This window comes from Elaeis guineensis, chromosome 3 (genome assembly GCF_000442705.2).
Source record: "Elaeis guineensis isolate ETL-2024a chromosome 3, EG11, whole genome shotgun sequence".
Taxonomy (NCBI): Eukaryota; Viridiplantae; Streptophyta; class Magnoliopsida; order Arecales; family Arecaceae; genus Elaeis; species Elaeis guineensis.
The window spans coordinates 121,618,384-121,641,072 of NC_025995.2; the positions used below are offsets into that span (position 1 = coordinate 121,618,384).

The window sequence follows — 22,689 nt, forward strand, 5'->3', positions numbered from 1 at the left end:
AAAAGGGCCTTTAGTCTTTTTGCTTCAGTTAATTAATTTTCTAATGGCATGATATCCGTTAAGATTACTCAAATATTGTACAAAGTTAAGATCTCTGTCTTGATTATTTTTGATGACCTGCATGTTTTTGGTTAATCAGCGTTTCTCCTTCGACAGCCTTTAAAAGTGGAAGGATTGGCAGACCAATATAGATGATTCACAGGAATCGGCGTCATAATAGACAAATAGCAACGGTGAACAGGCGGAAATGGACTAAAAATACAATCAAATAGTACCCCGATCACAAAAATCCAAGAGCAAAAGCTCAGAAGGATTACCTCCATCTCAAAGGTATTGATATCCCACAATCACATAGCCCCCACATGTACTACCCTGCAATAATGTCCTGTCCACGAGGAATCCAAGTTACCGTGGAGGCATCCCTTTGAAGCAAACTAGACCCAAACCCAGTTGGCCCCTGCCATGCACGACCATCTCTCTCTCTCTCTCCTCTCTCTCCATCTGTGTGTGCGTGTTTCCTTAAAGTTTGTTCCCTATTTATAAATCGTTTCTACGATGCTAATTCCAAAGGTGAACGCTTGTACCCGCCAACACGCAGGGCGAGTAAGTTGTGGAAGTCATGTGATGATTAAAAGGTGAAAGGAAAGATGGAATCATATCCACCCTTTTTTAACTTTAGGGTTGCTGGTTCAATAAATAATTTTGGCATCATGCAACGAGGCATACACTGCGTCGATCGATTCTAACGAGCGGTTTCTCATTTTATAATGAGATGAATCCAATTCCAATGCTGCACGTCGGCTCTTTTAGAGGATATGATGCTTGGCATTTCCTTGATTCAAGGGTACATATTTCAAGAACTGGTCATCATTAAAATAATCCCACATCTACCGGGACAAAGGAAGTTGTCCCTGAGAAGACTTATCGTTGAGTTTATGATAAGCCTCGTTGTTAGCATAAGATTCTCTTTTCACTATCTCTGCCATTATCATATTCAAAACTTTGGATTTTGTGACAAATGATCAAAAGATTTGTTCACATTTTGGCACATAATGATATGCATTTGAAGCATTCTGGTTGCTGGCACCACTTGCTGCAACCCAATCCACAACTATTTTGGCTCTGAATGAAGTTTCAACATGATTTTTTTTTTTGCCATTTATTCTTTTTAAACAAAGACTTGCACGTCATTGTAAACTTAACGTCAAAACTAATATTATAGAGACGCATTTGCAATAGCTGAACGATAGGTGGCCCGTTCTCTAGCTAGGTTATTTGGGAAGTTTTGTCTCTTCATCACATTTCTCTAGATACTTTCCAGGATACCCACGCAAATGTTGCAAACCAAATCCCCGGACATGGCTACAGCCATCCCAAGAGATTATTTGGTTGCTAGCGACTTTTGCTCAAGCAAATAACAATAAAATCTGAATCTCTATAAAACAGGCTCATAAAACTATTTTTCAGATTTTATGGCCTATCAATTTTGGCAAAACAAATTTTATAAAAATAATCAAATAATTGTTTTGATAAAACTTATTCAATTTGGATTTTTTTTTTTTTTAAAAATTGTTTAAGTAAAACTTATAGGCACTGCTATAGATATGGAAGGTCCGTGTAGTTTCTTGCCGATAAAAGGATAAGGTGGCATGAATTTTAAAAGACAACTTTACCTCACCTTGGATCCTATGCAAAGAAAATCGATTCAAATTGGGTACTAGAAAATCTTTATGCAGAATGCTTTCTGAGTATGTTCCTTCAACATGCTTTTTAATTTTTTTTTTTTAAAAAAAATTGGAGATAAGTGGTCCTACTTAAAAGGCAAAGTTAATTGGCCACACTCAAGACATCATCACGATGGACAACACTATTCCATGGACGTTCCTATTTGAAAAGGATTAGACTGTTTATCTAAGTTGGCATGTCACCTCATAGGACCTACCTATTTTATATTTGGTTCGACGTAGCGGTCACTCACCAATGTAGCATACCTCAAAAAAATTTAATCAATATATCAAAAGAGTGAATTAATAAAGGCATCATTTAAAACCTAACCAGGCTGCCCCATGTTCTCTAAGTTTGAAGAGAAATTATTCCCTGCATGTCCACAATTATAACTACTAGTTTACGATGCATCGAGGTACATACTTGATGAATGAGATTTACAAAAATAAGCAATTATGCTTTATGGTATATATAATTACATGGTGCATGTAGTATCAGAAACTATTTCTTTATCTTTAAATTAGAACAACTCCATCTTATGCAAAATGAATGGAGTGTATTCTATAATGGCCGTACAAAAATAAGATTCTCATATAGTCACATTCCATTAATAACTCAATCAGATGCTACTATAACGCAAATGAAATGACACAAAAATAAAGTTTTGCGTAACTAAGTTCGTGCATGAAAAAATTAATATATATTGGTCCCATCCAAGACAAGGCAAAAATTAGACACAAACTTTCTTTACAATTAGTGCTATCTAAAATATTCAATATATGAACAATAAAAAATAGAAAATAGAAAAGACATGAGAGCATAATTTTGCATTAGAAAAATTAAGAATCATTGGGCATCCGTATAAGGATGGCTCTTGCATTTCTAAAGTTTTCATTTGACATTGAATCATAAAATTTGGGATCGCGAAGATAATCTCATCGTCAAGCACGCAAGGAGGAGGGCTGGGGTATCGAGATACGATGATGGTGGTGGAAGGCAGAGGGGTGGTGGTATTAGCAAGAATGGGGCGAGGAAGAGGGGCAGCTTGTTCCTCAGAGTGGCATGGTCTAACTTGTAACCAAGGGAGTAAAAGAATCACATCAAGTTATACCTCACTTTGCTTTCCACCATGGTTCAAACTAAAATCGAGATCTGCTCGGTACCGAAACCTCTCACGGCACCCAAAACATATCATACAGTCCAAGATGGTCCGAGCTATTCTAAATCACACAAAACATGGACCTTAGAGGCTCCACTTCAACCAAAAAAAAAAAGAAGAAGAAGGTTTGGCCCACTTCTCAAGTACAACTCATGTAGGATGACACGTTCCTTTGGAACACCACAAAGCGTTGAAGAAGAATTTCCAAGACCTAATGATCCTGTTGGTGGATGTCTGTCAGGACACCACCTTCCAAGATCCTTCAGTACACGCGATGCACAGGAAGAAAAAGAAACAAAACAAAAAAAAAAAAATCAAAATACGTAGATCAGCCAAAAAGGGCTCGCTCCACGGGCATGCAAACTTCACTATGAAAAGAAAATTTACAAGAGGAACCTCACCTCAACCCTTGTACACCCATTCTCTCTCACATGAAGTTCCCTCACAAAAGCTCTCTCTCTTGGAGACCCCCTGAACCCTGAAGAGCCTGGCGACCGCTGTCCAGGAGCCTCCTGCTCCTTCTCTCACAGCACACCCGCCCTCTCTCTCTTCACGCTGGTTCGTACGGCTGTACGATGAAAACCCGAGCCCCTTTCTTCTGTTCGTCTCAGGGCCTTTTAAAGGCTTAAACAAAGGTTAAAACACGATTAAAGAAGGATTAGGAATCCTAAACAAAGCCAAAAACCCCTCCGGACCGTCGGATCAAGACCGGGAGCGTCCTCGACCCTTAGATCGCGCTCCGGTCCACGAAATAGGGCCGTGGACCGCGAGAATCGCGTGGGACCTGGTCCACGGTGGACCGGGGCAAGGGCCAGCAGGCCGCTGGGACGCGCGTCCCACGCGGGCCTGGGCCTGGGACGCGCGTCCCGCGCGGGCCTGGGCCTGGGTCGCACGTCCCGCGCGGGCCTGGGTCCCGCGTCCCACGCGGGCCTGGGACGCGCGTCCCGCGCGCCGCCGCCGCCCGCCGCCGGTCGCCGGCGGTCCTCCGCCGCCTCGATTCTCGTGCCGACTTCAAAAGCTCGTATCTCCTCCATCCGAGCTCCGATTCAGGTGATCTTGGTCTCGTTGGACTCCATTTTCGCGCGAACTCGCTGTGGATCAATGGGCTGAATCTAGAGGCGTCAAATCCTAACAGATCCCTTAAGCTGCGCACTCCATTTATTTATGTTTCTCCACACCATTGCTTTCCTTCTCTGAAGCGGATAAGTAATGAGGCTTCCACCGTTGGCAAATGAGTGAGGAGAAAGTTTGGCCTTGAAAAATACATTCAAGTTTGTGAGGAAATCTACTACTTGTTTTTTATGGATTTGGGAAAGTTGTGTTTTCTACTTTTGCTAATTCTTTTGATCACATCCTGTCATCCAACATACTTTGAACCACCACTTACAGAAAGGCATTTTTATCAGACATTTGATCTACCCAAGTGGAATTGGATTTCATACCGTCTTTCCCAACAAAGGTCCACGACCAATTAATCTATGTTAGGACTTTTAGTTGGAATTTTCCTCCTCATATGAGTTCACAAGTTTGTTTGTTTCTTTTAACACTGAAATTTGCTTACAATCCGTTTTGCAAGGGACTACTTTTGTAAAGTTTTGGCTATTACCTCTCTATGCAAGAATTTTCTTGATAATTTCTTGGCATCTCGTGGTTCTAGGTTGTATAGAGATTCCACTAAGGTTAAAGTGAGGTTAACTCCGAAGCAATCAAATTGAGTAGATGACAATAATTGAAGTAGCCTTGAAGCTGATAACGATACAGAAAGCAAGATAGAATTTGGATCCCAAGCAATTGAAAATGGGATATGATGATTATGAGGACAAGAGAGGGCTCGTGGCTTGAATAAATTGGTTTCCGCTCCTACGCAGGTAAGGTATTGTCGGTTTTAATCTATAATTGTTATGGCACAGAGCCTCATGATTTTGTCTTTCAAAAAATATTTCATATAGGAGAAAAAATTTCATTCCATATAAATCAGTTTTTTTGATTCACAATCAATATGAAACTAATGATGTCCTTCTTTATGTACTATAATAATGAAAAAAATATTTTTGTTATTCGCTGGTGGCCTTTAGTTACATAAGAAGGTGCGTAAGTCGGAATAGATGGGTAAATGCATGGACAATCTCTATGAATCCGTCTTTTCTCATTCAATATGGCGTTGGGAGCATGTTCTTTCAAAGATTTTTTTTTTTTTAAATGAAATGTTCCTTCAAGGATGACAAATCTAAGGAAGATAATAGTGCATCTGTCTTGTAAGATATTTTTATGTGTGGAGCCAATAATATGAATATTTCTCTCCTAACAAAGAGATTTATTAAAAAAAATTTATCAAAAATAGATTTATAAAATTGATAAATTTAAATGTAAAAAAAAAAATTTCTAATAATTTTTTGTAACTTGGCCGAAGAAGAGGAATTTTTTTTTAAACTATATATAGCATTATTGGGATACTTTATTTGACATGGACCGGTGACCAGTCCTCAAAGAGTCCAAAAATAATTATAGATTCATAAATCTATCTATTCCGAAAAGAACAATTTTTTGTGCACTGCATGCAGTGCACAAAATTAAGTGCGCAGTGATTGGCTTGCACATGATTTCGGAGGCATCGATTGAAAAAAAAAAATTATCAACTTCATACGGATCATCTCATGCGATGCATGAATTTTTGCACCATATATGATGCACAAAAAAAATTATTTTTAAAAAAAATCAATTGGATTAAATCTACTAACTTGGTGGTGGATCAATCCAACCACAAATAAACATGCACAAACACACGTAAAAAAAAAAATAATAATACAGATGTTAGTTTGTGTTGAATCTGTCATTGACTGAACTGATGGGTTTAGTCTGATCCATTACTTTTTGTCCACCCCATGAATATGAAATTTTCGTATTACATTAATTTTACCCTCAGCTTTTAACTCATAGACCGGGGTTTTTCTTGATTGCTCCCGAAAGCGCTATCCCACCTACTCTATTCATGGATTTTTTTAAAAAAAATATTATTTTTTTAAATTTAATTTCAAATCTATCTCTCATCCTAACTTATTTTCCATGGTATTTGGGCTGCGACGTGGCAAATTACATTAAAATTATATTTTAAATATACAATTTTGTCACATCGCAGCTTAATCAGCCCAAATATCATATTTTAAGAAATAAATTGAAATGAAGAACATGTTTAATATTAAATTTAAAAAAAAATAATATTTTAAAACAAATCCAACTCTCCGCCCCCTGCGGGACTTCGTTGTGGTAACACGTCCCACAATTAGTTGGAATCACTAAGCAGGATCTGATCTCCTGTTTTCTTACAAACACCGAACTATTTTTGACTAGCAGTGGATGACACGCGTCCAAATCTAAACTCCTGTACGACTGGTCCAGAAGCCGGAGATACCGTCCCGACGAACTCCGAAGTCGACGGGGTGGGCCCTGCGGCTAGCGGAAAAGGCCAGCTCTGCGGCCCAGCTCACCATTAATTCTCGTCTAATGGAGATTAGAAGCAAGAAAGCAAAGAAAGATTAAATAAAGGGTTCTGAAATACAAATTTGAAAAAAACCGGCGAAGGCCGGAATTTCTTGGTGTTTGCTCGGACGAACAAACCAAGACGCAAAACCGCTCCCCAACGGTCCCTCTCTCTCCCTATTTATAGGTCCTGGTGCGTGACTGTTGAGCACCGACGTCGTAAGACGGTCGGGTTAATCTTCTTGGGTTTTCGCCTTGATTCCAGGTACGTTTTCTGCTGAAATTTCTTCTCTACTTGCTCCTTTTTGGTTCGCTTCTATGCTCCTGCTTCTTTGTTGAAACTTTGTTCTTGATTGTTTTTGTCGTTTTTTTTTTTTTTTTGCGATATTTTATCATTTTAGCCGGGTTTTGATGGCTAACAGTAATGACTGTAGTTGTTCAAGGTCAGTTTAGATCTCGTTCTTTATTCTTTTTATTGTATCTATCGCGTTGCAGCTTGATATGCAGATCCGAAAGTAGTGCGGCTGATTTTTCTTTCGATTTTTGAGCTATTCCTTTGTTATTGTTTCTTTGAGTGAACAAATCGGATTGGAGCGTCATAAATAATGTTTTTGTTTTTGTTTTTTGTTTTTTTTGGCCAATCTCTTTTTCTCCTCGCAATGGAAACGTAAATTAGATTCAAGAAACCAGTAATTCTTTTCAGAATTCATCCTTAGTTTGAGAAAGACTTGGTTAGTAAATCTAGCATCCATCCGGGGCAATCCCCATTTCATTAGCTCAATGCACCTTGGAGTTGAATTAATTCCATAACTTCATAAATTTTTTCAGATAATTCCTGGAGTCTTTATCAATCCGAGATTTTAGTATCCGTTCTTGATTGCTGAAACCACTCAGCAAAGGGAAAGCAATGCATTCTAGTTGGAATTCAAAACCCTCGAATGATTAGATGTCGGGAATGATTTGGTTCAATTTGAGCTGTAGAAAACCCTAACAAGGGGAGGATGGCACGGACGGGGAGATTAAGGGAGCGGCTCCGGTGGAGCAAGCTCTACTCTTTCTCTTGCATCCGTCCCTCCGTGCTATTAGATAATGACGCTCCCCATTCTCTCCATGGTCCTGGCTACTCTCGTATTGTCTACTGCAACCAACCCCGAGTCCACCGCAAGAAGCCTTTCAAATACCCTACCAACTACATCTCGACCACCAAGTACAATGTCATCACCTTCCTTCCAAAAGCCATCTTTGAGCAGTTCCGGAGAGTTGCCAACCTCTACTTTCTCCTTGCCGCCATACTATCCCTCACCCCCGTCACCCCGTTCTACGCCATGAGCATGATTGCCCCTCTGGCTTTTGTTGTTGGGCTTAGCATGGCAAAAGAGGCATTAGAAGACTGGCATAGATTTATGCAGGACATGGAAGTTAATTTCCGGAAGGTCAGCATCCATAAGGGGGAAGGGCGGTTTGGTTACAAGCATTGGCAAAAGATTCGGGTTGGAGATGTTGTCAAAGTAGATAAGGACCAATTCTTCCCTGCCGACTTGCTTTTGTTGTCATCTAGCTACGAAGATGGGATATGCTATGTAGAGACTATGAATTTGGATGGGGAGACAAATTTGAAGGTCAAGAGATCTTTGGAGGTAACTCTGCCCTTGGATGATGATGAGGCTTTCAACGATTTTAGGGCTGTCATCCAATGTGAAGACCCAAATCCTAGTCTCTACACTTTTATTGGTAATTTTGAATATGAGCGGCAGGTCTACCCTCTTGATCCAAGTCAGATTCTTTTGAGAGATTCGAAGCTTAGAAACACTAGCTATGTTTATGGAGTTATCATTTTCACTGGTCATGACAGCAAAATTATGCAGAATGCAACAAAATCACCATCTAAAAGAAGCAGAATTGAAAAGAAGATGGATAAGATCATATATGTCCTATTTACACTTCTTGTACTAATTTCGCTGATCAGTTCAATTGGGTTTGCAGCGAAGACAAAGTTTGGGATGCCAAAATGGTGGTACTTGCAACCACAGAATACCACTGACTTTTATGACCCATCAAGGCCTATGCTATCTGGCCTCTTCCATCTTGTTACAGCTCTTATTTTATATGGATATTTAATACCAATTTCACTCTATGTATCAATTGAAGTTGTCAAAGTTTTGCAAGCCATGTTCATCAACCAAGACCTTCACATGTACGATGAGGAGACGGGAATTCCAGCACAAGCACGGACCTCAAATTTAAATGAAGAGCTTGGGCAAGTTGATACTATTTTATCAGACAAAACTGGCACTTTGACCTGCAATCAGATGGATTTCTTAAAATGTTCCATTGCGGGAATTTCATATGGTGTGGGTTCTAGTGAAGTTGAAATAGCTGCAGCAAAGCAGATGGCATCAGAAGCTTCTAATGCACCAGAGCAGCATGGCAGTGGTCAGGATTTCTGGGAGGATAATAGAGGTGGTTTTGGATCTTCAGAAATCGAACTGGAGAGTGGGATCAATTGTGCAATTGAAAAGCCACGAAAGCCTAGAATTAAGGGTTTCAATTTTGATGATGATCGTCTCATGCTTGGAAATTGGACCAAGAGCCTACTGCAGGTACCATTCTTCTGTTCTTCAGGATACTCACTCTCTGTCACACAGCAATTCCTGAGCCAAATGTGGAAACTGGTGGATTTACCTATGAAGCACAATCACCAGATGAGGGGACATTTCTTGTCGCAGCCAGGGAATTTGGATTTGAGTTCTGTAAGAGGACTCAGTCAAGTGCATTTGTCCAGGAGAGATATTCTTCTTCTAAGAACGCTACAGAAAGGTCATTAGCATAAAGCAATCTGTATGACAACCTTGGTGCTTTTCTTTGTGTCTCTTCGTAGAGTCTTGCCATCTTAATCTGTGAGTTTTTTTCCCTTTAAATTTCAATAGGGAGTTCAAGATTCTTAATCTATTGGAGTTCAACAGCAAAAGGAAGAGAATGTCAGTGATTGTGCAGGATGAGAGTGGGCAGATTAATCTTCTGTGTAAAGGTGCAGACAGGTATGGTATAATCCTATTCTTATCATTGGCCGCAATACTTTGGTGACTGGTAGATTTTGTGAAAGCCCGGCCCACTAAGCCCTGTAAAAAAAAAAAAAAAAAACAAAAACAAAAACAGAGCAGGAAGACTCCCGATCGGAGTCTTCCTCTTCCCCCGTTTCCGATCAAAAATCGGAGTCCTAGGGCCATTAAAAGACCCTAGGACGAACTCTATAAGAACCCCCCCTCTCCTCTATGGGTAGACCCTTCAGTCACGACGATTGCCGGAGATTTTTCTCCGATTTTTCGTTTGAAGCCGCGGCCCCTCGACCTGTGCTCGCCGCGATTTCACGCCGGTGGGGGTCACCGGAGGTTGTGGTAAGGTCTCCTTCCTCTCCCTCTCTTCTCTCCCTTCTTTCCTGTGCCTGTGGGCACGATTGCCGGCGACGGGTGTCGCCGGATTTTGTTGGAAAAGAGAACCTCTGTCCGGCTCTTTTCTCCGATTTTCCGACACCGACGGTCATCACCGACCGCCGGTACAGGCCCTCCGAACTCGGGGAAGGCCGCCCTTGCCGCCGGCCACCGTCGGGCAAGGGGTGGCCGTGAACGGCCGACGTGGGGAACGGAGACCTTTAGGTCCCCTGTTCCGGCCAAAGAAGGCCACGGGAAGGAAAAGAAAAAGAAAAAGAAAAGAAAAAGGAAAAGAAAAAGAAAAAGAAAAGGAAAAAGAAAAGAAGAAGAAGAAGAAGAAGAAGAAAAAGAAAAGAAAAAGAAAAATATATAGTCAAATAATAATAATAATAATAATAATAAAGAAAAGAAGAAAAAAAAAAAAAAAAATATATAAAATAATAAGAATAAAAAAAAAATCTCTCTCCAAGAAATCCTATGAATCCCTTATTAGGCTATCTTCTTCACTTCTAGGGACCTATAACCTTAAATCGGGTTAGAGCCGAAGGAGAGATTTATTGGACTGATCATCAAATCGGTCATTTCTTTATATTATATAATTTTATTAAAAATATGAAATTTATTAATGATTTAATATTTTAAATAAGACTGTCTGATTCTTTTAAGGAAGATTAAAAGGTCCAGGACGATCGAGGTAAGTAGATCTTATGCTCCTTATTTATTTTAAATGATCATATTTTTATGCAAAAATTGATATTGATGAAATCATAAATTTTCATAAAATAAGGATCGACATATGTGATATGAAAAAGCATGTTTTATTACGATCATTGATTTCATGAATATGTCTTATGAAAATAGCATGAATTTCATTGTTTTTCCATCTATGTATATGTATGCTTTAAGAAAAAGATATAATGATTTCAAAGGCTCTCAGATGGCTATGAATGAATCCCTACGGGAAGGTCGACATCCGGAGCTAGCATCCACATGAAACATGGCCCTGCCAGGGGTATAAAGTTGGCACATGAATTAAGAACTCTGTCGATTAAGAAACATGGCCCTTCACGGGTATAATAGTGACCTTAGCACGAATATCTGTGAGCAATGTTTTGAAACATGACATGAATACATGATGAAAATGATTTACGATTCATAATTGTGAAATATACATGATTTATGCATGCATGATGAGCTTATAACTTGTTTTATTATATGCTTATGAAATATTTATTTTTGCAATAATTGTTATTTGCTAAATGATGCATTATCATAGAAAACTTATGCTTGATCCAGTAAGGAAGCGGAAGTCTACTTACTGAGCTAGTGTAGCTCATATTCTTTTTGTTTTCTCTTTCATGTACAGAGAAATAAGGCTAGGATCGAAGGAAAGAGAATCCAGGCTTGGAGATCAGCAAAGCAAGTTTAGAAATTTTGCTCTAGGAATTCAGTTTATGTTTATGGATTGTAGTCATTACGAATTTTAAGACTTGGATTATTTTATCTCTGGATTTAGATGCTCTGAACAGTTTTGGTTTAATTAAATAATTGAATTGAACTTTATTATTACATTTATTTGAGATACACCTGTTATATATTTAAGAAGATGAATTTTGGCTTCGTGTTATCGTGGGTCCATCCCTTGGTAGCATGGCCGTGTTATGTCCCGGATTTGGGGCGTGACATTTTATGGTATCAGAGCAATAGGTTTAATCAAGGATAGAACTTAAAACCTAACAGTAGTAGCTAGGTTACGCATAGTTAGACTCTGACTTAAATTATTAATGTACTTAACTCTGTTATAAAATAACGTAATAATGATTGGTATTTGAATAGGAAGCGATGAGCGATAGGGAGGGCGAGACTTTGGCAAATATGGCCGCTAGGACAAGAGGAGCAAGACTGACGTCACGAGGAGCTGACAATCAACCAGCTGAGCGGGCTCCTGACGCACCGGCCACACAGGCGGACATTGCTGGTGTATGTCAAGTGGTGGCTCAGCTTATTCAGCAGCAGGCACAAACTGCTCTTCGACCGACATTATCTATGGAGTCATACTACGAGAGATTCAGAAGGCTCAACCCACCTCTATTTGAGGGTGGATCTGATCCTATGGCTGCAGAGACATGGATTCGAGAGATGAAAAGATGTTTGATGCCCTGCAATACCCTGAGAATGTGAAGGTCCGATTAGCCATTCCTATGTTAAAAGAAAATGCCGAGTTTTGGTGGACTGCAATAAAAGCTGCCTATGGGAACAATGATGATCAGCTCACTTAGAAGAATTCAAAGAGATATTTTATGATCAGTACTTTCCGGGGACAATGAGATTGGTAAAAGAAAATGGTTTCTAGCCTTAAAGCAAAAGGATGATATGACGGTGCTAGAATATGCTAACAAGTTTAATGAGTTAGGCCGCTTCTGCCCCCAACTAATGGAATTCGAAAGGAGTAAAGCTAACAGATTTGAACAAGGTCTAAGATATGAATTCAATCCCGTCTGTCTTCTCATATTTTCAATAACTACAAGGACGTACTGGAGCTAGCTTTGAAAGTGGAATCTGAATTGAAAAGAGCAGAACTAGAAAGAGGAGATAAGAAGAGACCGAGATCAGCAGGAAATCTAAAGGATCAGCAGAAAAATTTCAAAAATAATAACTCTGATAAGAAGAAAGAATCTTCATCCTGCTCCTACTGTGAAAAAATCACAATGGATCTTGTCTCAAGAGGATTGGAGCATGCTTCTTATGTGGTGAAAAAGACATATGGCTCGTGATTGCCCAAATAAGAAAAGAGATGACTCTAGATCTAACAAACCAGTTGATCAAAAACAAAAAGGAAACGCACGAGTGTTTACTTTAAACCAGCAGGAGGCCAATGCAAATAATCAAGTGGTGACAGGTATTATCCCAGTCAATTCTATTTATGCTCGTGTGTTATTCATTCTGGCTCTTCACACTCTTTTATATCTCTCAAGTTTGCTACTTCTTTGAATTGTGTGCCTGAAAACTAAATGAACCATTATATGTTAGCACACCTTTTAAAAATATTGTTGTTGCTGACATTATTTTCAAGAATTGCATAATCCAAATAGAAGAAAAAGAATTAGCAGCAGATTTGATTCAGCTAAATATGTATGATTTTGATGTTATTCTTGGGATGAACTGGTTATCTTCATACCATGCACATATTGATTGTTTTGGAAAAAGAGTGGTATTTCAAATTCTGGATGAACCGTAATTCTTCTTTCAAGGCGAAGTTCATAATAAGGAATCCAAACAATCTTTGGGTATTATCTCAATCATGAACGCAAGAAAAGTTTAAGGAAAGGATGCAAAGCATTTTTGGCCCACGTAATAGACGTCGAGAAGGAAAAGATAAAGTTGGATGAGATCCCAATTGTTAAGGAATTTTCTGATATTTTTCCAGATGAACTACCCGGATTGCCCCCAGAGCGAGGTTGAATTTAAAATTGATATCACCCCAGGAACCGGGCCTATTTCAAAACCTCCTTACCGGATGGCTCCCGTAGAATTACGAGAATTAAAGGATCAACTGCAAGAACTTTTGAATAAAAAGTTTGTCCGACCAAGTACATCACCCTGGGGAGCTCCTGTGCTATTTATGAAAAAGAAAGATGGGAGCATGCAATTATGCATTGACTATCGGGAGTTGAACAAGTAACCATAAAGAACAAATATCCTCTTCCACGAATAGATGACTTATTTGATCAACTTCAGGGTGCTCGAGTTTTCTCAAAAATTGACTTACGATCAGGCTATCATCAACTAAGAATTAGAGATGAAGATGTACCTAAGATTGCATTTAGAACCAGGTATGGCCATTATGAATTTTTAGTAATGCCTTTTGGACTAACCAATGCACCGGCTGCTTTTATGGATATGATGAACAGGATTTTCAAGCCGTATCTGGATCAATTCGTTGTTGTTTTTATTGATGATATCCTAGTGTATTCTAAAAATATAGAGAACATGAGAGACATCTGAGGATCGTGTTTCAGATCTTGAGAAAAGAGAAGCTCTTCGCCAAGCTTAGCAAGTGTGAATTCTGGTTGGATAGTGTTGTCTTCCTCGGCCATGTAATATCTAAGGAAGGAATCTCAGTCGATCCAAAGAAGATAGAAGCCGTGGTAAATTGGTCTCGTCCGACTAATGTGACGGAAGTTAGAAGCTTCTTAGGCTTGGCTGGTTATTATAGAAGATTCGTCAAGGGATTTTCCCAAATTGCAATTCCTCTGACTCGCTTAACTCAGAAATGAATAAAATTTGAATGGAGCAGTGAATGTGAGCAGAGTTTTCAAGATTTGAAGCAACGATTGATATCTGCCCTAGTTCTTACCCTACCATCAAATGAAGGAGGATTTGTCATTTATAGTGATGCTTCTAAGAAAGGATTAGGTTGTGTGTTGATGCAGAATGATAAGGTCATAGCTTATGCTTCTCGACAATTAAAAGCCTATGAGCAGAATTATCCGACCCATGATTTGGAGTTAGCAGCTATTATTTTTGCTTTAAAAATTTGACGACACTATTTATATGGAGAACCATGTGAAATCTTTACTGATCATAAAAGCTTGAAATACTTATTTACTCAAAAAGAGCTGAATATGAGGCAAAGAAGGTGGCTTGAACTATTAAAAGATTATGATCTAAATATTAAATATCACCCTGGAAAAGCTAATGTGGTGGCAGATGTACTTAGTAGGAAGTCTTCAGCGAATGTGATGACTCTGCTATCCTTTCAGCAACAAATTCTTAGGGATCTTGAAGATTTGCAAATTGAAGTGACTTGTTCTGATGTTAAGAATGTGTTAGCAAATTTAATGGTACAACCAGCATTGATCGAACAGATACAAGCGGCCCAACAAAGTGATATTCATGTATGTCAGATTAAGAAGGACATGGAGAAAGGATTACGAACTGAGTTTAGACTCTATACAGATGGAACTCTTTATTTTGGGAACAGATTATGTATACCAGGTGATCCTGAACTAAAAAGAAAATTTTGGAAGAAGCCCATAAATCCCGTTTCTCTTTTCATCCCGGTAGTACAAAGATGTATAGAGATTTAAAACAACTCTTCTGGTGGAATGAAATGAAGCAGGAGATAGCTCGGTTTGTATCTCAATGCTTGGTATGCCAACAAGTGAAAGCCGAACATCAAAGACCTGCTGGTCTGCTAAGACCATTAGAGATACCATAATGAAAATGGGAACATATCATGATGGATTTCGTTACTGGACTTCCAAGGACAACAAGAAAAAATGATGCAGTGTGGGTGATTGTTGATCGGCTTACTAAATCAGCTCACTTTCTACCTTTTTGAGTTGGTACTCCGCTTGATAAGTTAGCCCAGATGTATATTGATGGAATTGTACGTCTGCATGGTGTTCCAATAAGTATTGTATCTGATCGAGACACACGATTTGTATCTAGATTTTGGAAAAGTTTTCAAGATGCCTTGGGAATAAAATTGAGGCCTAGTACTGCATTCCATCCTCAGACCGATGGCCAATCTGAAAGGACAATTCAAACTCTGGAGGATATGTTAAGAGCTTGTGCTTTTGACTTCGGAGGACATTGGGATAATCATGTGGCATTGATTGAATTTGCATATAATAATAGTTTTCATTCTAGTATCCAGATGGCACCCTATGAAGCCCTATATGGAAGAAAGTGTAGATCCCCTCTGTATTGAGATGAAGTGGGTGAAAAGAAATTAATTGGTCCCGAGTTAGTTCAAGATGCCAGAGACAAAATTTATCTAATCAAGAGAAGACTCAAGGCAGCACAGGATAGACAAAAGAGTTGGGCAGATAGAAAAAGAAGAGAATTAGAATTTCAGATCGGTAATCATGTTTTTCTAAAAGTATCACCTACTAAGGGTGTCATGAGGTTCGGGAGACATGGCAAGCTGAGTCCGCGATATATTGGACCTTTTGAAATTTTAAATCGAGTAGGAGATGTTGCATACGAACTAGCCTTACCACTAGATTTATCCAAAGTGCACAATGTCTTTCATGTTTCACTACTGAGGAAGTTTGTACCTGATCCAAACAGTGTGATAAAGTATGAGCTATTGCAAGTTCATGAAGATCTAACCTATGAAGAATTTTCTCTGCGAATTATTGACCGAAAAGAGCAAGTTCTAAGATGGCGTACCATTCCATACGTAAAGATTCATTGGAGTAATCATGAAGAGAAAGAGGCTATTTGGGAGCTTGAAGACGATATGAAGACGAAATATCTACACTTATTTGAAAATGAAGGTATGTTAAATTTCGAGGACGAAATTTTTTTTAAGGGAGGTAGAATGTGAAAGCCCGGCCCACTAAGCCCTGTAAAAAAAAAAAAAAAACAAAAACAAAAACAGAGCAGGAAGACTCCCAATCGGAGTCTTCCTCTTCCCTCGTTTTCGATCAAAAATCGGAGTCCTAGGGCCATTAAAAGACCCTAGGACGAACTCTATAAGAACCCCCCCTCTCCTCTATGGGTAGACCCTTCAGTCACGACGATTGCCGGAGATTTTTCTCCGATTTTCTCGTTTGAAGCGCGGCCCCTCGACCTGTGCTCGCCGCGATTTCACACCGGTGGGGGTCACCGGAGGTTGTGGTAAGGTCTCCTTCCTCTCCCTCTCTTCTCTCCCTTCTTTCCTGTGCTGTGGGCACGATTGCCGGCGACGGGTGTCGCCGGATTTTGTTGGAAAAGAGAACCTCTGTCCGGCCTTTTTCTCCGATTTTCCGGTACCGACGGTCATCACCGACCGCCGGTACAGGCCCTCCGAACTCGGGGGAAGGCCGCCCTTGCCGCCGGCCACCGTCGGGCAAGGGGTGGCCGTGAACGGCCGACGTGGGGAACGGGGACCTTTAGGTCCCCTGTTCTGGCCAAAGAAGGCCACGGGAAGGAAAAGAAAAAGAAAAAGAAAAGAAAAAGGAAAAGAAAAAGAAAAAGAAAAGGAAAAAGAAAAAAGAAGAAGAAGAAGAAGAAAAAGAAAAATATATAGTCAAATAATAATAATAATAATAATAATAAAGAAAAGAAAAGAAGAAAAAAAGAAAAGAAAAGAAAAATATATAAAATAATAAGAATAAAAAAAAAATTCTCTCTCCAAGAAATCCTATGAATCCCTTATTAGGCTATCTTCTTCACTTCTAGGGACCTATGACCTTAAATCGGGTTAGAGCCGAAGGGAGAGATTTATTGGACTGATCATCAAATCGGTCATTTCTTTATATTATGTAATTTTATTAAAAATATAAAATTTATTAATGATTTAATATTTTAAATAGGACTATCTGATTCTTTTAAGGAAGATTAAAAGGTCCAGGACGATCGAGGTAAGTAGATCTTATGCTCCTTATTTATTTTAAATGATCATATTTTTATGCAAAGAATTGATATTGATGAAATCATAAATTTTCATAAAATAAGGATCGGCATATGTGATATAAAAAGCATGTTTTATTACGATCATTGATTTCATGAATATGTCTTATGAAAATAGCATGAATTTCATTGTTTTTCAATCTATGTATATGTATGCTTTAAGAAAAAGATATAATGATTTCAAAGGCTCTCAGATGGCTATGAATGAATCCCTACGGGAAGGTCGACATCCGGAGCTAGCATCCACATGAAACATGGCCCTGCCAGCGGATATAAAGTTGGCACATGAATTAAGAACTCTGTCGATTAAGAAACATGGCCCTGTCACGGGTATAATAGTGATCTTAGCACGAATATCTGTGAGCAATGTTTTGAAATATGACATGAATACATGATGAAAATGATTTACGATTCATAATTGTGAAATATACATGATTTATGCATGCATGATGAGCTTATAACTTGTTTTATTATATGCTCTATGAAATATTTATTTTTGCAATAATTGTTATTTGCTAAATGATGCATTATCATAGAAAATTTATGCTTGATCCGGTAAGGAAGCGGAAGTCTACTTACTGAGCTAGTGTAGCTCATATTCTTTTTGTTTTCTCTTTCATTTACAGAGAAATAAGGCTAGGATTGAAGGAAAGAGAATCCAGGCTTGGAGATCAGCAAAGCAAGTTTAGAAATTTTGCTCTAAGAATTCAGTTTATGTTTATGGATTGCAGTCATTACGAATTTTAAGACTTGGATTATTTTATCTCTGGATTTAGATGTTCTGAACCAGTTTTGGTTTAATTAAATAATTGAATTGAACTTTATTATTACATTTATTTGAGATACACCTGTTATTATATCTAAGAAGATGAATTTTGGCTTCGTGTTATCGTGGGTCCATCCCTCGGTAGCATGGCCGTGTTATGTCCCGGTTTGGGGCGTGACAGATTTACAGTTCTATTAACTGTTAGCTGTTTATTAATTTCCTTGAATCATCTCATACATTAATTCAAATACCAATTTCATTTCATCTTCCATAGCCTTTATGCCTAAAAGAAAGTTCTTTTATCCCCATGAAACGAACAGCATAGTTTTTGAAAGACTGTCAAAACATGGAAGAATGTATGAGGATGATACTAGTAAGCATCTAAATGAATATGGAGAAGCAGGCTTGCGGACATTGGCATTAGCATACAGGGTGCTTGAGGAATCTGAGTATTCTGCTTGGAATGCTGAGTTTATTAAAGCAAAAACCACTATGGGGCCTGATAGAGAAGCCCAAATTGAGCGAGTTGCCGATATGATTGAAAGGGACTTGATTCTTGTTGGTGCAACTGCTGTGGAGGACAAATTACAGAAAGGGGTGAGCTTTTGCAGCTTTCTTTTACCATTGAAATTGTTGCTTCTTTCAGTCCTTTGACTATTTCATCCTCCTGTACAGGTTCCGCAGTGCATAGATAAATTAGCACAGGCTGGTCTTAAGATCTGGGTTCTGACCGGTGATAAGATGGAAACTGCCATCAACATAGGGTATGCCTCTCAAATCAATCACTTTACACAAGAAGGATATCATTGGAATTGAAATAAATCTGCTTCCTGTTCTCCATGTTGGATATCTGGTAAAAATATTTTGTATCTGCAGGTTTGCCTGCAGTTTACTTAGGCAGGGCATGAAACAAATTTGTATATCCACAATTAACTGTGATTTGGTAACTCAGGATGCTAAAAGGGTAAGTTTTTATTATTTACCTTCAGAATTGTACTTGGTTTTGTTCTGTTCTGGAATTGGATTCATTCTAGGCTTTGGTTCATGTTTGATGACTGGTCAGGCTGTGAAAGGGAATATTTTGATGCAAATCACTAATTCTGCACAAATGATCAAACTGGAAAAGGATCCTCATGCAGCATTTGCTTTAATCATTGATGGAAAAACTTTATCATATGCTTTGGAGGATGATTTGAAGAACCAGTTTTTGAGTTTAGCGGTTGATTGTGCTTCTGTCATATGCTGCCGGGTCTCCCCAATGCAGAAAGCACTGGTAATGTTCATTATATTGGATCACTATTGTTGTTTCTCACCAGCACAACATGCTAAACTACACAATTCAGTTAATCATGTTGTATTTCTTGCTTTAGGTGACTCGGTTGGTGAAAGAAGGTACAGGCAAGACTACTTTGGCAATAGGTGATGGTGCAAATGATGTGGGCATGATTCAAGAGGCTGATATTGGTGTCGGAATCAGCGGACTAGAAGGAATGCAGGTAGGTATTAATAGGCAATGGACATTTGATGTTTGAATCAAACTTAGACATCTGGTATCGAGGCTTGTAACTGTTTCTGAGGATGCCGAAATTGCCTAAGGTTGAAATAAGCGAGCAGTTAATTGTTTAGCAATTGGACCTTGTGCAGGCTGTGATGGCTAGTGATTTTTCCATTGCCCAATTTCGGTTTCTAGAGAGGCTTCTTGTTGTCCATGGACATTGGTGTTATAAGAGGATTGCCCAGATGGTACAAATTAACAAACACTTTCATTTATGTTTTTTGCACTTGTTTACAGTAATCTGTTATAAATATGTGTGTAACTTAATTAATGATTTTTTGGGGTTCTGATGGATTGCTTTCAGATCTGTTATTTCTTCTACAAAAATATAGCCTTTGGCCTCACACTATTCTACTTCGAGATATACACTGGCTTCTCTGGGCAGCCGGTGTATGATGACTGGTATATGTTACTGTTCAATGTCATTCTCACATCATTGCCTGTAATATCATTGGGAGTATTTGAGCAAGATGTTTCTTCTGAAGTCTGCTTACAGGTATGCTTGCTATAATATTTGGTCTTCGTCCAAAAGCAATACTTGCAATGATTAACATTCAGTCATGATTCTTGGTAAACTTTTCCACGTAAACAAATGCTTGTCATCCATCACAAACTGTGCATCAATATGTCCTCTCTTTGGCATAAACTAGCAACTTTAAAAAAAGAAAAAAGAAAAAAAAGAATAGGGTTTGAATTTATTGTTATGCTCATAGATTATGAACTTAGATTGATTTGATATCATAAACTGAACAATTCCCCCTGCAGTTTCCAGCATTGTACCAGCAAGGACCAAAGAACCTCTTCTTTGATTGGTATAGGATATTTGGGTGGATGGGCAATGGTCTCTACTCATCCCTAATTATATTCTTCCTGAACATCAATATTTTCTATGATCGGGCATTCCATGCAGGGGGGCAGACTGCTGACATGGCTGTTGTTGGAACTGCCATGTTTACCTGCATCATCTGGGCTGTCAACATGCAAATTGCCCTAACAATGAGCCACTTCACGTGGATCCAGCACCTCTTTGTGTGGGGCAGCATTGCTACATGGTACGTCTTTCTGGTTGCGTATGGAGAGTCTTCACCATTGATCTCTGGGAATGCCTATCAGATACTCCCGGAAGCCCTTGGACCTGCACCTGTATATTGGGTTGCAACGCTTATAGTAACTGCTTCATGCAATATCCCATATCTTGCCCACATCTCGTTTCAGAGGGCACTCAATCCTCTGGATCACCATGTGATCCAAGAGATTAAATACTACAAGAAGGATTTGGAGGATCAGCATATGTGGAAGAGGGAGCGGTCGAAAGCAAGGCAAGAAACTAAGATTGGTTTTACGGCAAGGGTGGATGCCAAGATCAGGCAGCTGAAAGGGAAGTTGCAGAAGAAATCATCAACATTAGGCATTCAAATGGTGTCATAACATTTGTCAGAGCCCATCAGTGGGATCTTTTTTTTCCCCCTCTTTTGCCTCATTAGTCCTTTTTTTTTTGTGAGGGGGAAGGGGGGGGGAGGAGCCTTAATTTTCTCACGTTTTCATTTCACCAATTCAATTTCATAGCAATCTACATATGGGAGGTTCCATAGTTGCCCCCATTATATAGAATCGGCCTATGTACAATACTTATGCCCGTGTTAAGTTGAAGCCTTATGCAAATAGTTGAGATGTGTGTATGGATACAATTTTGTTTCTTGGCTATTGGTTCTATAGTGTGTTGCCACTTCTGAGTTTTTAGTAGTCACTCTTCCTTTATGTGCTAACATTTCTTGGAGGAGACCAAATGGGACACTAGTGTTAATGGCTGCTTTTTTCAGAGTAATGGCTTGCTAGTCCGTACATATCAACAAATTGGTTGTTGGTAGTCTTTTAAGCAAATGCCTCCAACCAATACTGGATTGCAACTGGATTCTTATCTTGGCTTAAGCCTAAGTGCTGGTGCTAGAGGCGTTCCTGAGGCAATGCACACCGTATGAAGGTTCATGGAGCTAATTGATTGGACTTGGTGCTAGGCCAAGGGGCTTTATATGTAGCACCTGTGGAAGGAAAAATTGAAATGTGATACAGCAGTTATCAAGATAAAAGGAAAAAAAAATGCTCTAATGTGATGCTGCATTAATCAAAGGAATTTAATGGCTCTGACCACAACTTGATGGCAGGTTGAAGTTCAAAGTTTACTTCCAAGTGGTTTCAACCATTTTGACAGAGAGGTAATCCAGCTATTTTGTTGTGAGAGAAACAAGGACCTCGTCTATACAGAATTATACTGGCCTTCTTTAGATGTTCAATTTTAAGTCAGTCACTTGAGGACAATGAACCTAGTTACCATCAGATGATAGCTAGTGGCAGATGTAATCCAGTGAAAGGGAGGCAAAAAAGAGGCAAGTTTGGGAGCATAAATGGAACTTTCCTGATGGAATTTGGTTATTTGTATTGTAGAGTTTGATTATCATTTTCTTTTCCATTCAAGGCCTGTTAGAGCTCGTTGCTGGTGTGGTTGACTGCACTATCATCGTCAAGCTCTCTTCCGGCAATCTCTTAGCATGCATGCCCCTCAATCAGGTATGCCTCCTTTATCCTTCTCCACTAGTTCTTGCAAGCTCTCCTTGTATATATTTGTTGTTTTCCCCGCATGCCTTTCCTTGCCTCCTATTTTTCCCTGGCTGTTATCAGACATTGACCAAACAGAATGTGGAGCACAATGGATTTAAGAAACCTGTTTCTTTCTGTTGCCATTCATTGTGGTTCTGTCCACTTTCAGAAATTTATTATTTCTGTTTCTTTTATTTTCATCTGCCCAAGCGGTTGTCTGTCATGGGTATGGAAGAATTCTTGTTTTTTGATGTGAGCATCAACTATATGTTATTTGACATTGTACTTCTTAGAATTATATCTGTGGTATAATATTGATGGGTAAAAGAATCTTTTTGATTATAAATCTTTGCATCTGTTCCATGTATTTGTTTTGAGCAGAACGATGGAAAGGTGTCTGTTCCATATGTCTAAACAGCCCTTTTATGCATGATGGTGCATGGTCATGTGGGTATATAGATGTGCAATAATAGTTCACATCTTGTGTTAGAACTTTTTACTTGTAGAAAAAGATATCCTTTTAAACTTTCTCTTTCCTTTTTCTTTCTGAATCTGATTTGTGTGATATTTATAAGAGAAT

General features: G+C 39.0%; 1 protein-coding gene across 1 annotated transcript; it reads left to right on the forward strand.

Annotated features, from left to right (window-relative positions):
- Window positions 1–6,382: 6,382 nt before the first annotated feature.
- LOC105040448 (probable phospholipid-transporting ATPase 4) lies at window positions 6,383–21,240 on the forward strand. The gene is given in 12 exon segments (XM_019848818.3): window positions 6,383–6,626; window positions 7,190–8,941; window positions 8,944–9,178; window positions 9,289–9,399; window positions 18,280–18,556; window positions 18,635–18,723; window positions 18,836–18,923; window positions 19,023–19,232; window positions 19,330–19,455; window positions 19,604–19,702; window positions 19,819–20,010; window positions 20,280–21,240. Coding segments are annotated over 11 exon segments (3,669 nt in total). The 5' UTR covers window positions 6,383–6,626; window positions 7,190–7,362; the 3' UTR covers window positions 20,943–21,240.
- Window positions 21,241–22,689: the final 1,449 nt, after the last annotated feature.